We start from the raw sequence: 15,000 nt of genomic DNA on the forward strand, positions 1-15,000 counted from the left end.
AACAGGGTTTGAAAAACAGATGTGTATTACCTAAAATAAGCTGTAATTTGCAATGGCCTCTAAATTTGGATTTGAATCTTAAAGAACATAGCTACGATAAGATGTTGTCCTTATAAACCAAAGTGGACTGAATAATGTTGCAATTCTTCAGGTTTTTAGCAATTTAAAAAATATATATATATTTAACTAGGCATGTCAGTTAAGAACATATTCTTATTTACAATGACGGCTAACCCAGCCAAACCCTGGAATTGAACCAGTGTCTGTAGTGACACCTCTATCACTGAGATGCAGTGCCTTAGACTGTTGCGCCACTCGGGAGCCCATTTTACTCTAATGGCAACAGATAACACAGACACATCTGGAGTGTGTGGCTAGTTACTGAGTAGACCAGAGCAACAGTTCTGGAGTGTGTGGCTAGTTACTGACTAGACCAGAGCAACAGATCTGGAGTATGTGGCTAGTTACTGACTAGACCAGAGCAACAGATCTGGAGTGTGTGGCTAGCTACTGACTAGACCAGAGCAACAGATCTGGAGTGTGTGGCTAGTTACTGACTAGACCAGAGCAACAGATCTGGAGTGTGTGGCTAGTTACTGACTAGACCAGAGCAACAGATCTGGAGTGTGTGGCTAGTTACTGACTAGACCAGAGCAACAGATCTGGAGTGTGTGGCTAGTTACTGACTAGACCAGAGCAACAGATCTGGAGTGTGTGGCTAGTTACTGAGTAGACCAGAGCAACAGATCTGGAGCGTGTGGCTAGTTACTGACTAGACCAGAGCAACAGATCTGGAGTTTGTGGCTAGTTACTGAGTAGACCAGAGCAACAGATATTTTATTTATTGTTTTATTTATTTGTTATTTTACCAGGTAAGTTGACTGAGAACATGTTCTCATTTGCAGCAACAACCTGGGGAATAGTTACAGGGGAGAGGAGGGGGATTAATGAGCCAATTGAAAACTGGGGATTATTAGGTGACTGTGATGGTTTGAGGGCCAGACTGGTAATTTAGCCAGGACACCAGGGTTAACACCCCTACTCTTACTCTTACAATAAGTACCATGGGAACTTTAATGACCTCAGAGAGTCAGGACACCTGTTTAACGTCCCATCCGAAAGACGGCACCCTACACAGGGCAGCGTCCCCAATCACTACCCTGGGGAATTGGGATATTTTTTTTTTAGACCAGAGGAAAGAGTGCCTCCTACTGGCCCTCCAACACCACTTCCAGCAGCATCTGGTCTCCCATCCAGGAACTGACACCAGGACCAACCCTGCTTAGCTTCAGAAGCAAGCCAGAAGTGGTATGCAGGGTGGTATGCTTCTGGCTTAATATGGAGTGTGTGGCTAGTTACTGACTAGACCAGAGCAACAGATCTGGAGTGTGTGGCTAGTTACTGACTAGACCAGAGCAACAGATATGGATTGTGTGGCTTGTTACTGACTAGACCAGAGCAACACATCTGGAGTGTGTGGCTAGTTACTGACTAGACCAGAGCAACAGATATGGATTGTGTGGCTTGTTACTGACTAGACCAGAGCAACACATCTGGAGTGTGTGGCTAGTTACTGACTAGACCAGAGCAAAAGATAACCTATTTAATCCTATTAACTGGTTACTGTAGTTCTAGTCTGCCTAGTTAATTGGCACAAAGCAACATTCCAAGCGTGCTACAGTATAATACAAAGTACAGTAAAGCACAAAAGTACATGTTGATGTAGATCTGTAGTCAGTTTAAAGATGCGAAAGGAACAACAAAGAGTTGTTTGACAAAGTGCTGGGCAACAGTATTAGTGATATTAGTGCAAGGAAAATACATTTATAGTTCTGTATGAACATGAGTGGCGGGAATGAGTAACTCCCTTAGAACATGGGTCGCCTGACCCCAAACGCACTACCCTAAGTTAGATATTTCACTTGGGAGAGTTCGTAACAGCCTTACCAAGCCTAGGAATGATACAGCATATTGAACCAGTATGTTGTTTCATTTAGACTAGTTTAGCACCAGACTCTGACTCACTTCTGCTGGAAATCTTTGATGAGTTTCTTGGCCTTGTTGTACTTCTTCTCTAGGGTGGTGTACTGGCACTGGGCCTCCTTCAGGTGCTCGTTGACCGTGTGGCACAGGGTCTGGGCCTCGATCCAGTAACTCTCCAGCTTCAGCATCCTCTCCTTGTTCTCCTCCATGCTGGCCTTCAGCTGGCTCTTCTCCTTCTCCCAGCGCGCCTTCTCCCTGTCCACCGCTGCTAGCTGGGGTAGGCAAGCACAAAGACATTCAGATACTGAACACACATAAACACATTAGCATGGCAACACACACACACACAATCACAGACACAATCACAGACACACACACACACGCATGCACGCACTATGGTATGAGACTATGCTATGGGATGAACACCTTAACTTACAGATCACTAACCAGCCGTCACAACAAAGAGAAACTGCAGCATAGCATGCAACAAGCCCTTCAATGAGTTTAGTATATTGGCACAACCTCCTTTCAAATGTTGTTATTGTATTAAATCCTTCTACTCCTCGTCAGGGCAAACTTCTGAAGTCTCCCAACGACCACCAGATCAGACGGATCAGACGACCACCAGATCAGACGACCACCAGATCAGACGACCACCAGATCAGACGACCACCAGATCAGACGGATCAGACGACCACCAGATCAGACGGATCAGACGACCACCAGATCAGACGGATCAGACGACCACCAGATCAGACGGATCAGACGACCACCAGATCAGACGACCACCAGATCAGACGACCACCAGATCAGACGACCACCAGATCAGACGACCACCAGATCAGACGGATCAGACGACCACCAGATCAGACGGATCAGACGACCACCAGATCAGACGACCACCAGATCAGACGGATCAGACGACCACCAGATCAGACGGATCAGACGACCACCAGATCAGATGGATCAGGCGACCACCAGTTCAGACGGATCAGGCGACCACCAGATCAGATGGATCAGCGACCACCAGATCAGACGACCACCAGATCAGACGGATCAGACGACCACCAGATCAGACGGATCAGACGACCACCAGATCAGATGACCACCAGATCAGACGACCACCAGATCAGACGACCACCAGATCAGACGGATCAGACGACCACCAGATCAGACGACCACCAGATCAGACGACCACCAGATCAGACGACCACCAGATCAGACGGATCAGACGACCACCAGATCAGACGGATCAGACGACCACCAGATCAGACGGATCAGACGACCACCAGATCAGACGGATCAGATGACCACCAGATCAGACGACCACCAGATCAGCGGATCAGGCGACCACCAGATCAGACGGATCAGACGACCACCAGATCAGATGGATCAGACGACCACCAGATCAGACGGATCAGACGACCACCAGATCAGACGGATCAGACGACCACCAGATCAGACGGATCAGACGACCACCAGATCAGACGGATCAGACGACCACCAGATCAGACGGATCAGACGACCACCAGATCAGACGACCACCAGATCAGACGGATCAGACGACCACCAGATCAGACGGATCAGACGACCACCAGATCAGATGACCACCAGATCAGACGGATCAGACGACCACCAGATCAGACGACCACCAGATCAGACGACCACCAGATCAGACGACCACCAGATCAGACGGATCAGACGACCACCAGATCAGACGGATCAGACGACCACCAGATCAGACGGATCAGACGACCACCAGATCAGACGGATCAGACGACCACCAGATCAGACGACCACCAGATCAGACGGATCAGACGACCACCAGATCAGACGGATCAGACGACCACCAGATCAGACGGATCAGACGACCACCAGATCAGACGGATCAGACGACCACCAGATCAGATGGATCAGGCGACCACCAGATCAGATGGATCAGGCGACCACCAGATCAGATGGATCAGACGACCACCAGATCAGACGGATCAGACAACCACCAGATCAGACGGATCAGGCGACCACCAGATCAGACGGATCAGACGACCACCAGTTCAGACGGATCAGATCGACCACCAGATCAGACGGATCAGGCGACCACCAGATCAGATGGATCAGGCGACCACCAGATCAGACGGATCAGACGACCACCAGATCAGACGGATCAGACGACCACCAGATCAGATGGATCAGACGACCACCAGATCAGACGGATCAGACGACCACCAGATCAGACGACCACCAGATCAGATAGATCAGACGACCACCAGATCAGACGACCACCAGATCAGACGACCACCAGATCAGACGACCACCAGATCAGACGACCACCAGATCAGACGGATCAGACGACCACCAGATCAGATGGATCAGACGACCACCAGATCAGCTCAGGCTCAGAGTATTACACCAACAAGCTTATCTTTCACTGTCACTAAATCCACTCATTCAATTGAGTTAATAATCTACAGAGCTTTTAGATCACTTCCTGCCGTTTGATCTAAACTATCCTCATAGGGCGGCACACAATTGGCCCAGCGCCATCCGGGTTAGGGGAGGGTTTGGCCGGGGTAGGCCGTCATTGTTAAAATAAGAATTTGTTCTTAACTGACTTGCCTAGTTAAATTTAAAAAAACATTATCAGGATGCAGGGATAAACCAGACACTTTTAAAAAGCTCTTGTGTCTGTGCCTGCTTGCCTGTCACTCTCACGTAACCACTGACTCACTCACCACCCAGACACCTGTGACACGAAACTGCCAGATAGGCAGCGGAGCTAAACTTCTGAAATACACATGCAATTGCCTTAAATATTCAGAAATAACTTGAAATAGAAACTATTATCCACTGCACTGTCCAATGATGTCCTTTTTTTCTATTCCTCATGCTTTTATTGTACTTAGTAAATGTATTTTATACCATTCTTAGAGATGATAGTAGCGGAGCTTTCTTACCTTGTTTTTGAGCTTCTGTATCTCTGCCTCGGTGACAGTGTGCTTGATCTGCAGCTGAGGGAGTAGAAAGGGAAGAGGTCGATCTGATGATCAAACACTTGGCTGAGCAGCCTCTGTGCTGGACAAGTCTCATGCAGAGACAGAGACAGAGACAGAGACAGAGACAGAGACAGAGACACACACACACACACACACAGAAGGAGTCAATAGGCAGAGAGAGAAAAGTGGAGATTGAATGACAGAAAGAGAAAGAAAGAGGACACAGTAGAATGAGAGAAGTTGAGAGAAAGAGGCAGTAAAGGAATGTGAAGGAAAAGGAATGTGAAGAGGGAAAAAGAAAGAGAAAGAAAGAGAGAGAAAGAGAGAGATAGAAAGAGAGAAAAAGAAAGAGGAAGAGAAAGAGAGAGAGAGAATGAGAGAGAGAGAGAGAGAGAGAGAGAGAGAGAGAGAGAGAGAGAGAGAGAGAGAGAGAGAGAGAGAGAGAGAGAGAGAGAGAGAGAGAGAGAGAGAGAGAGAGAGAGGGAGAGAGAGAAAGAGAACGAGAACGAGAGAGAGAGAATGAGAGAGAATGAGAGAGAGAGAAAGAAAGAAAGAAGAAAGAAAGAAAGAAAGAAAGAAAGAAAGAAAGAAAGAAAGAGAAAGTGAGGGAGAGAGAAAGAACGAGAGAGAAAGAGAAAGAGAAAGAGAGAGAGTCCCAGAAAGAGGAAGAGAAAGAGAGAGAGAAAGGAGGGGAAAAAAGAGAGCGAGAATGAGAGAGTCCCAGAGAGAGAGTTCAGAGGTTTTGGGACAGTAGAGATTACATGATTTCTCACTAAATATCCAGAACACCGCAGTGCAGCTCGAGCAATTTGTTAAGTGTGTCACGCAAATGTGGTGTGAGGGACAAAATCTCCTGGTGCCAGCAGTGGTAGTAAGGCTTTTTAATCAATATTACTTGCAGGCTGGCTACTTTAAAAATAAAAAAAATTAATCAAATCAAAGGGGTTCTAGAAGAAAGTAACCCCCAAATAATTGTTTTCAGTCATTTTCTACTGTTTGACTTCGTTCCAATCAGGAACAACAAAGAGTTGTTTGACAAAGTGCTGCGCAACAGTATTAGCGATATTAAGGCGAGGAAAATACATTAATACATACAGTAAGACCTTTTTTTGGGACCTTTTGTCTTTTTTTAGAGTGGTGAAAGGAAAGAAGTAGAGGAAAAGAGACAAGGAAAGAGGAAGTGAAGTGACCTCTCTGAACTTCTGGTAGAGTTTGGTGGCATCCAACTCTGAGGGGGAAATGATGTCATCCGCTTCTGGCAAATCGAACACCTCAATGCTCTTCTCGCCGTCGCCCTCCCCGTCTCTGGCCCTGTCCGCAGCTGGCCCTGCCTCCTCATCCTCCTCCTCCTCCTCCTCATCAGTGGCGTACTCCCCTGTCTGAGGTCACACACACACACATAACATGAGAATACATTTCCGTCTACATAATTTGTCATACATATACGTTTCACAGAGAACAACACAAGCTCCTCCGCATCAAACGTTTACACCTTCTTTTTCGTTTGTTTGACTTTATCTAACTTTCATTAAGTCCTCTCTTCCTATTTGAAGAAACGTTGCCTGCTACTCCAATGTTTGCCAGACGACTCATCCTGTATTAATTCTGCTCCTGTATCGGTCACACCATGCATCAGTCTGAACCTAACATCCTAGAAGTCGTTTGTGGTAATGTTAAAATGACATGAAACAAAGATTTGTGTAGGCCAGTTCTGGTTTCTGGGACCAGTCAGAACGATTTGCATTCGCAAAGTCATCTGTGAGGAGATCAAGTCAACTCATGGTGGAGAAGAAACCTTAGTGGGCGTGGAGTTTGGCCGGCGCTCTGTGGATGAGTAGCCAGGCATCTCGAATGTTGATAATGAAAACAGTTAATCATGTTTACGGTGAGGACAACAAATACACCAGCTTAAGCTTTCTCTCAGCCAATTTTGAGAGAGAGACCAGTTGTCATGTCTGGGTATAGAATAACAGGGGCCCAGTCAAAGTGAGCTGGGGGTTGAGGTGAGGTGAGGAAGGGGAAGATTGATGGATGGGGATGGAGGGTGGGGGGTTGAGGAGAGGGTCAGGGTTAGGGTTAGGTCATTGTCATCCTGTGATGACCCACAGTATGGAAAACCCTTTCAGATGAGTGGTGCTTTATGAGAGCAATCCATCACCATCAACACGACTAGGGCTGTGGTGGGCACAAAATTCCATCAGCCGGTCTCACGGTAACTGACCGTTAATTAATGGCCTCTATAACTATATCTATTTTTTTTGCGAATTGAATTGATCCCCTCTACCACACGGAACCCCACTAATCCTACCGACGGAAACCCACGAGGTGGCTAAAAACAGACCTCCATCCTCTGCCAGCTTGCTACCGATGGTCCGGCTAGCTGTCTGAATCGCTGTGATCCCAACCAACCTCACTACTCACTGGACCCTTTTGAATACTCGACTAAGCATGTTTCTCCTTAATGTCAATATGCCTTGTCCATTGCTGTTCTGGTTAGTGTTTATTGGCTTATTTCACTGTAGAGCCTCTAGTCCTGCTCACTATACCTTATCCAACCTATTAGTTCCACCACCCACACATGCGATGACATCTCCTGGTTTCAATTATGGTTCTAGAGACAATATCTCTCTCATCATCACTCAATACCTAGGTTTACCTCCACTGTATTCACATCCTACCATACCTTTGTCTGTACATTATACCTTGAAGCTATTTTATCGCCCCCAGAAACCTCCTTTTACTCTCTGTTCCAGACGTTCTAGACGACCAATTCTCATTGCTTTGAGCCGTACACTTATCCTACTCCTCCTCTTTTCCTCTGGTGATGTAGAGGTGAATCCAGGCCCTGCAGTGCCTAGCTCCACTCCTATTCCCCAGGCGCTTTCTTTTGATGACTTCTGTAACCATAATAGCCTTGGTTTCATGCATATTAACATTAGATGCCTCCTCCCTAAGTTTGTTTTATTCACTGCTTTAGCACACTCTGCCAACCCGGATGTTCTAGCTGTGTCTGAATCCTGGCTTAGGAAGACCACCAAATATTCTGACATTTTCATCCCTAACTACAACATTTTCAGACAAGATAGAACTGCCAAAGGGGGCGGTGTTGCAATCTACAGCAAAGATAGCCTGTAGAGTTCTGACCTACTATCCAGGTCTGTACCCAAACAATTTGAACTTCTACTTTTAAAAATCCACCTCTCTAAAAACAAGTCCCTCAACCGTTGCTGCCTGCTATAGACCACCCTCTGCCCCCAGCTGTGCTCTGGACACCATATGTGAACTGATTGACCCCCATCTATCTTCAGAGCTCATGCTGCTAGGCGACCTAAACTGGAACATGCTTAACACCCCAGCCATCCTACAATCTAAGCTTGATGCCCTCAATCTCACACAAATGATCAATGAACCTACCAGATACTTCCCCAAAGCCGTAAACACGGGCACCCTCATAGATATCATCCTAACCAACTTGCCCTCTAAATACACCTCTGCTGTCTTCAACCAAGATCTCAGCAATCACTGCCTCATTGCCTGCATCCGTAATGGGTCAGCGGTCAAACGACCTCTACTCATCACTGTCAAACGCTCCCTGAAACACTTCAGCGAGCAGGCCTTTCTAATCGACCTGGCCGGGGTATCCTGGAAGGATATTGATCTCATCCCGTCAGTAGAGGATGCCAGGATATTTTCTTTAAATGCCTTCGTAACCATCTTGAATAAGCATGCCCCATTGAAGACATTTAGAACCAGGAACAGATATAGCCCTTGGTTCTCCCCAGACCTGACTGCCCTTAACCAACACAAAAACATCCTATAGCGTTCTGCATTAGCATTGAACAGCCCCCGTGATATGCAGCTTTTCAGGGAAGCTAGAAACCATTATACACAGGCAGTTAGAAAAGCCAAGGCTTGCTTTTTCAAGCAGAAATTTGCTTCCTGCAACACTAACTCAAAAAAGTTCTGGGACACTGTAAAGTCCATGGATAATAAGAACACCTCCTCCCAGCTGCCCATTGCACTGAAGATAGGAAACACTGTCACCACTGATAAATCCACAATAATTGAGAATTTCAATAAGCATTTTTCTACGGCTGGCCATGCTTTCCACCTGGCTACCGCTACCCCGGTCAACAGCACTGCACCCCCCACCGCAACTCGCCCAAGCCTTCCCCATTTCTCCTTCTGCCAAATTCAGTCAACTGATGTTCTGAAAGAGCTGCAAAATCTGGACCCCTACAAATCAGCCGGGCTAGACAATCTGGACCCTTTCTTTCTAAAAATGATCTGCTGAAATTGTTGCCACCCCTATTACCAGCCTGTTCAACCTTTCTTCGTGTCGTCTGAGATTCCCAAAGATTGGAAAGCAGCTGCGGTCATCCCCCTCTTCAAAGGGGGGGACACTCTTGACCCAAACTGCTACAGACCTATATCTATCCTACCCTGTCTTTCTAAGGTCTTCGAAAGCCAAGTCAACAAACAGATTACCGACCATTTCGAATCTCACCATACCCTTTCTGCTATGCAATCTGGTTTCAGATCAGGTCACGCTCAAGGTCCTAAACGCCATCGATAAGAAACATTACTGTGCAGCGGTATTCATTGATCTGGCCAAGGCTTTCGACTCTGTCAATCACCACATCCTCATCGGCAGACTCAACAGCCTTGGTTTCTCAAATGATTGCCTCGCCTGGTTCACCAACTACTTCTCTGATAGAGTTCAATGTGTCAAATCGGAGGGTCTGTTGTCCGGACCTCTGTCAGTCTCTATGGGGGCGCCACAGGGTTCAATTCTTGGACCGACTCTCTTCTCTGTATACATCAATGATGTCGCTCTTGCTGCTGGTGAGTCTCTGATCCACCTCTACGCAGACGACACCATTCTGTATACTTCTGGCCCTTCTTTGGACACTGTGTTAACAACCCTGCAGGCAAGCTTCAATGCCATACAACTCTCCTTCCGTGGCCTCCAATTGCTCTTAAATACAAGTAAAACTAAATGCATGCTCTTCAACCGATCGCTGCCTGCACCTGCCCACCTGTCCAACATCACTACTCTGGACGGCTCTGACTTAGAATACGTGGACAACTACAAATACCTAGGTGTCTGGTTAGACTGTAAACTCTCCTTACAGACCCACATCAAACATCTCCATTCCAAAGTTAAATCTAGAATTGGCTTCCTATTTCGCAACAAAACATCCTTCACTCATGCTGCCAAACATACCCTTGTAAAACTGACCATCCTACCAATCCTCGACTTTGGCGATGTCATTTATAAAATAACCTCCAACACCCTACTCAACAAATTGGATGCAGTCTATTACAGTGGCAACCATTTTGTCACCAAAGCCCCATATACTACCCACCATTGCGACCTGTACGCTCTCGTTGGCTGGCCCTCGCTTCATACTCGTCGCCAAACCCACTGGCTCCATGTCATCTACAAGACCCTGCTAGGTAAAGTCCACCCTTATCTCAGCTCGCTGGTCACCATAGCAGCACCCACCTGTAGCACGTGCTCCAGCAGGTATATCTCTCTGGTCACCCCCAAAACCAATTCTTCCTTTGGCCGGCTCTCCTTCCAGTTCTCTGCTGCCAATGACTGGAATGAACTACAAAAATCTCTGAAACTGGAAACACTTATCTCCCTCACTAGCTTTAAGCACCAGCTGTCAGAGCAGCTCACAGATTACTGCACCTGTACATAGCCCATCTATAATTTAGCCCAAACAACTACCGCTTCCTCTACTGTATTTATTTATTTATTTTGCTTTGCACCCCATTATTTCTATTTCTATTTTGCTGCAAACACCATTCCAGTGTTTTACTTGCTATATTATATTTACTTCGCCACCATGGCCTTTTTTTTGCCTTTACCTCCCTTATCTCACCTCATTTGCTCACATCGTATATAGACTTATTTTTTCTACTGTATTATTGACTGTATGTTTGTTTTACTCCATGTGTAACTCTGTGTTGTTTGTGTCGAACTGCTTTGCTTTATCTTGGCCAGGTCGCAATTGTAAATGAGAACTTGTTCTCAACTTTCCTACCTGGTTAAATAAAGGTGAAATAAAATAAAATAAATAAATATCAATCTACGATCCCCCATAGTCAAAAGTCGACCTATTCACTTCTGTATGAGAAATAAATATTCCAAACATAGTCTGGGACAGTTGTGGGATGCGATAGATCCCAAATGAATACAATCAATCAAATTCAATCTAATTTTATTTATATAGCCCTTCGTACATCAGCTGATATCTCAAAGTGCTGTACAGAAACCCAGCCTAAAACCCCAAACAGCAAGCAATGCAGGTGTAGAAGCACGGTGGCTAGGAAAAACTCCCTAGAAAGGCCAAAACCTAGGAAGAAACCTAGAGAGGAACCAGGCTATGTGGGGTGGCCAGTCCTCTTCTGGCTGTGCCGGGTGGAGATTATAACAGAACATGGCCAAGATGTTCAAATATTCATAAATGACCAGCATGGTGGAATATTAACAAGGCAGAACAGTTGAAACTGGAGCAGCAGCACAGTCAGGTGGACCGGGGACTGCAAGGAGTCATCATGTCAGGTAGTCCTGAGGCATGGTCGAATATTAACAAGGCAGAACAGTTGAAACTGGAGCAGCAGCAACACTGAGCATCTTTTTTACCCAATGTGGCGGACAAAACAGATCAGAACATTTAGCTTAAAATGGTATTATTGCAGCAATGTGCACATGGTAGCAGGCTATAAGGATGAATGTACCATTAGCTTCACCACCGTCATCACCCCGTCACTATCATCATCATCATCATCATCAGCCTGTGCAGTATGTGTGGTCAGTAGAAGAGAGACAGCAGGGTTGATGATACTGTATGTTTCTCTTTCTGCTAGAGTTCTCTCTCTCTACAGCCTGGCAGCTTACTAAACTGATCCAGACAGACAGAATGCATCCCAAATGACACACTATCCCCAATGGGTTCTGCTCTAAAGTAGTGCACTATGTAGAGAGCGGGGTGCCATTTGGGACACAGACAGGATTATAAAGACGAGTTCTGCTCTGCTGCAGCTCACATCTGGTTGCAGAGAGCCAGGCAGGGACAGCAGGATCGAATGACCCATCCTGGCCGGCCGGGCTTCTCTGTCTGGTCCTACTGCCAGAGACACTGGTACTGGAGCTCACAGAGTTGTTGCAGAGCGAACACATTATCTTTCTCTCTCTCTCTCTGTCTCTCTCTGACTCTCTCACAAACACACTGATGTGCACACACACGCTACACACACACACACACACACACACACACACACACACACACACACACACACACACACACACACACACACACACACACACACACACACACACACACACACACACACACACACACACACACACACACACACGCTGACACATGATTTGAAACCACACAGGGAAAGCTTTCAGCCCGCTGCTTTAAACACATTATTTGAAACCTCTGGTACAGGGAAAGCTTTCAGCCCTGCTGCTTTAAACAACTAAGGGTATCTATTCACCCCATTCACCCCATTCTCTATTAACAGGGTGAACAGGGTGAAAACGGGTTGAATAGTGAACAGGGTGAACAGGGTGAACGGGTGAACTGGGTGAACTGGGTGAACAGGGTGAACAGGGTGAACAGGGTGAACTGGGTGAACAGGGTGAACTGGGTGAACAGGGTGAACTGGGTGAAGGGTGAACAGGGTGAACTGGGTGAACAGGGTGAACAGGGTGAACTGGGTGAACAGGGTGAACAGGGTGAACTGGGTGGGTGAACAGGGTGAACAGGGTGACTGGGTGAACAGGGTGAACAGGGTGAACAGGGTGAACTGGGTGAACTGGGTGAAGGGTGAACAGGGTGAACAGGGTGAACTGGGTGAACTGGGTGAACTGGGTGAACGGGGTGAACAGGGTGAACAGGGTGAACAGGGTGAACGGGGTGAACGGGGTGAACTGGGTGAAACAGGGCTGCTCAAGTTCAACACTGTTTAACATCTACATTAATGAATTGGCAAATCATTAGAAGAATCTGCAGCACCTGGTCTCACCTTACACAATACTGAAATCAAGTGTCTGCTGTACGCAGATGACCTGGTGTTGTGGTCTCCCACTAAGGAGCTACTGCACCAAGATAATTATTCACCCCATTCTCTCTTCAACCCATCTAGTCACCCCATTCTCTCTTCAACCCATCTAGTCACCCCATTCTCTATTCACCCCATCTAGTCACCCCATTCTCTATTCACCCCATCTAGTCACCCGATTCTCTCGTCACCCCATTCTCTATTCACCACATCTATTCACCCCTTCTAGTCACCCCATTCTCTATTAACCCCATCTATTCACCCCTTCTAGTCACCCCATTCTCTATTAACCCCATCTATTCACCACATCTAGTCACCCCATTCTCTAGTCACCCCATTCTCTATTCACCACATCTAGTCACCCCATTCTCTATTAACCCCTTCTAGTCACCCCATTCTCTATTAACCCCATCTATTCACCACATCTAGTCACCCCATTCTCTATTCACCCCTTCTAGTCATCCCATTCTCTATTCACCCCTTCTAGTCACCCCATTCTCTATTCACCCCTTCTAGTCACCCCATTCTCTATTAACCCCATCTATTCACCCCATTCTCTATTCACCCCATCTATTCATCCCATTCTCTAGTCAACCCATCTATTCAACCCATTCTCTATTAACCCCATCTATTCGCCACATCTAGTCACCCCATTCTCTAGTCACCCCATTCTCTATTAACCCCATCTATTCACCCCATTCTCTATTCACCCCATCTAGCCACCCCATTCTCTAGTCACCCCATCTATACACCCCATTCTCTATTCACCCCATCTATTAACCCCATCTGGTCACCCCATTCTCTATTAACCCCATCTATTCACCCCATTCTCTATTCACCCCATTCTCTGGTCACCCCATTCTCTGGTCACCCAATCCTCTATTCACCCCATCCTCTATTAAACCCATCTATTCACCCCATTCTCTATTAAACCCATCTATTCACCCCATTCTCTATTAAACCCATCTAGTCACCCCATCCTCTATTTACCCCACCCTCTATTCACCCCATTCTCCATTCACCCCATTCTCGTTTAACCCCATCTATTCACCCGATTCTCTATTCACCCAATCTAGTCACCCCATTCTCTATTCACCCCATCGAGCCACCCCATTCTCTGGTCACCCAATCCTCTATTCACCCCATCCCCTATTAAACCCATCTATTCACCCCGTTCTCTATTAAACCCATCTAGTCACCCCATCCTCTATTCACCCCACCCTCTATTCACCCCATTCTCCATTCACCCCATCTATTCACCCCATTCTCTATTAACCCCATCTATTCACCCGATTCTCTATTCACCCAATCTAGTCACCCCATTCTCTATTAAACCAATCTAGTCACCCCATCTAGTCACCCCATCCTCTAGTCGCCCCATCCTCTATTCACCTCATCCTCTATTAACCCCATCTATTCACCCCATTCTCTAGTCACCCAATCTAGTCACCCCATTCTCTATTAAACCCATCTAGTCACCCCATTCTCTAGTCACCCCATCTATTCACCCGATTCTCTATTCACCCCATCTAGTCACCCCATCTAGTCACCCCATTCTCTATTAACCCCATCTATTCACCCCATTCTCTAGTCACCCCATCTATTCACCCCTTCTAGTCACCCCATTCTCTATTAAACCAATCTAGTCACCCCATCTAGTCACCCCATCCTCTAGCCGCCCCATCCTCTATTCACCTCATCCTCTATTAACCCCATCTATTCACCCAATCTAGTCACCCCATTCTCTATTAAACCCATCTAGTCACCCCATCTAGTCACCCCATTCTCTAGTCACCACATCTATTCACCCGATTCTCTATTCACCCCATCTAGTCACCCCATTCTCTATTAAACCCATCTAGTCACCCCATCTAGTCACCCCATTCTCTTGTCACCCCATCTAGTCACCCCATTCTCTAGTCACCCCACTCTCTAT

The 15,000-nt window shown here is 46.6% G+C and overlaps 1 protein-coding gene across 6 annotated transcripts in view; it reads right to left on the reverse strand.

Moving 5' to 3' along the window:
- Nucleotides 1-15,000, reverse strand: part of ppp1r9a (protein phosphatase 1, regulatory subunit 9A) — a 113,387-nt gene that overhangs the window by 31,310 nt on the left and 67,077 nt on the right. For all 6 annotated transcript variants that reach the window (XM_052472600.1, XM_052472603.1, XM_052472601.1 and 3 more), the window contains exons 7-9: nucleotides 6,167-6,355; nucleotides 4,938-4,991; nucleotides 2,026-2,255 (exon numbers count right to left, since the gene is read on the reverse strand). In XM_052472600.1, coding sequence (XP_052328560.1) covers nucleotides 2,026-2,255; nucleotides 4,938-4,991; nucleotides 6,167-6,355 — 473 coding nt within the window. The remainder of the gene's footprint in view (nucleotides 1-2,025; nucleotides 2,256-4,937; nucleotides 4,992-6,166; nucleotides 6,356-15,000) is intronic.

The sequence above is a fragment of the Oncorhynchus keta genome, chromosome 20 (genome assembly GCF_023373465.1).
Source record: "Oncorhynchus keta strain PuntledgeMale-10-30-2019 chromosome 20, Oket_V2, whole genome shotgun sequence".
Classification (NCBI taxonomy): Eukaryota; Metazoa; Chordata; class Actinopteri; order Salmoniformes; family Salmonidae; genus Oncorhynchus; species Oncorhynchus keta.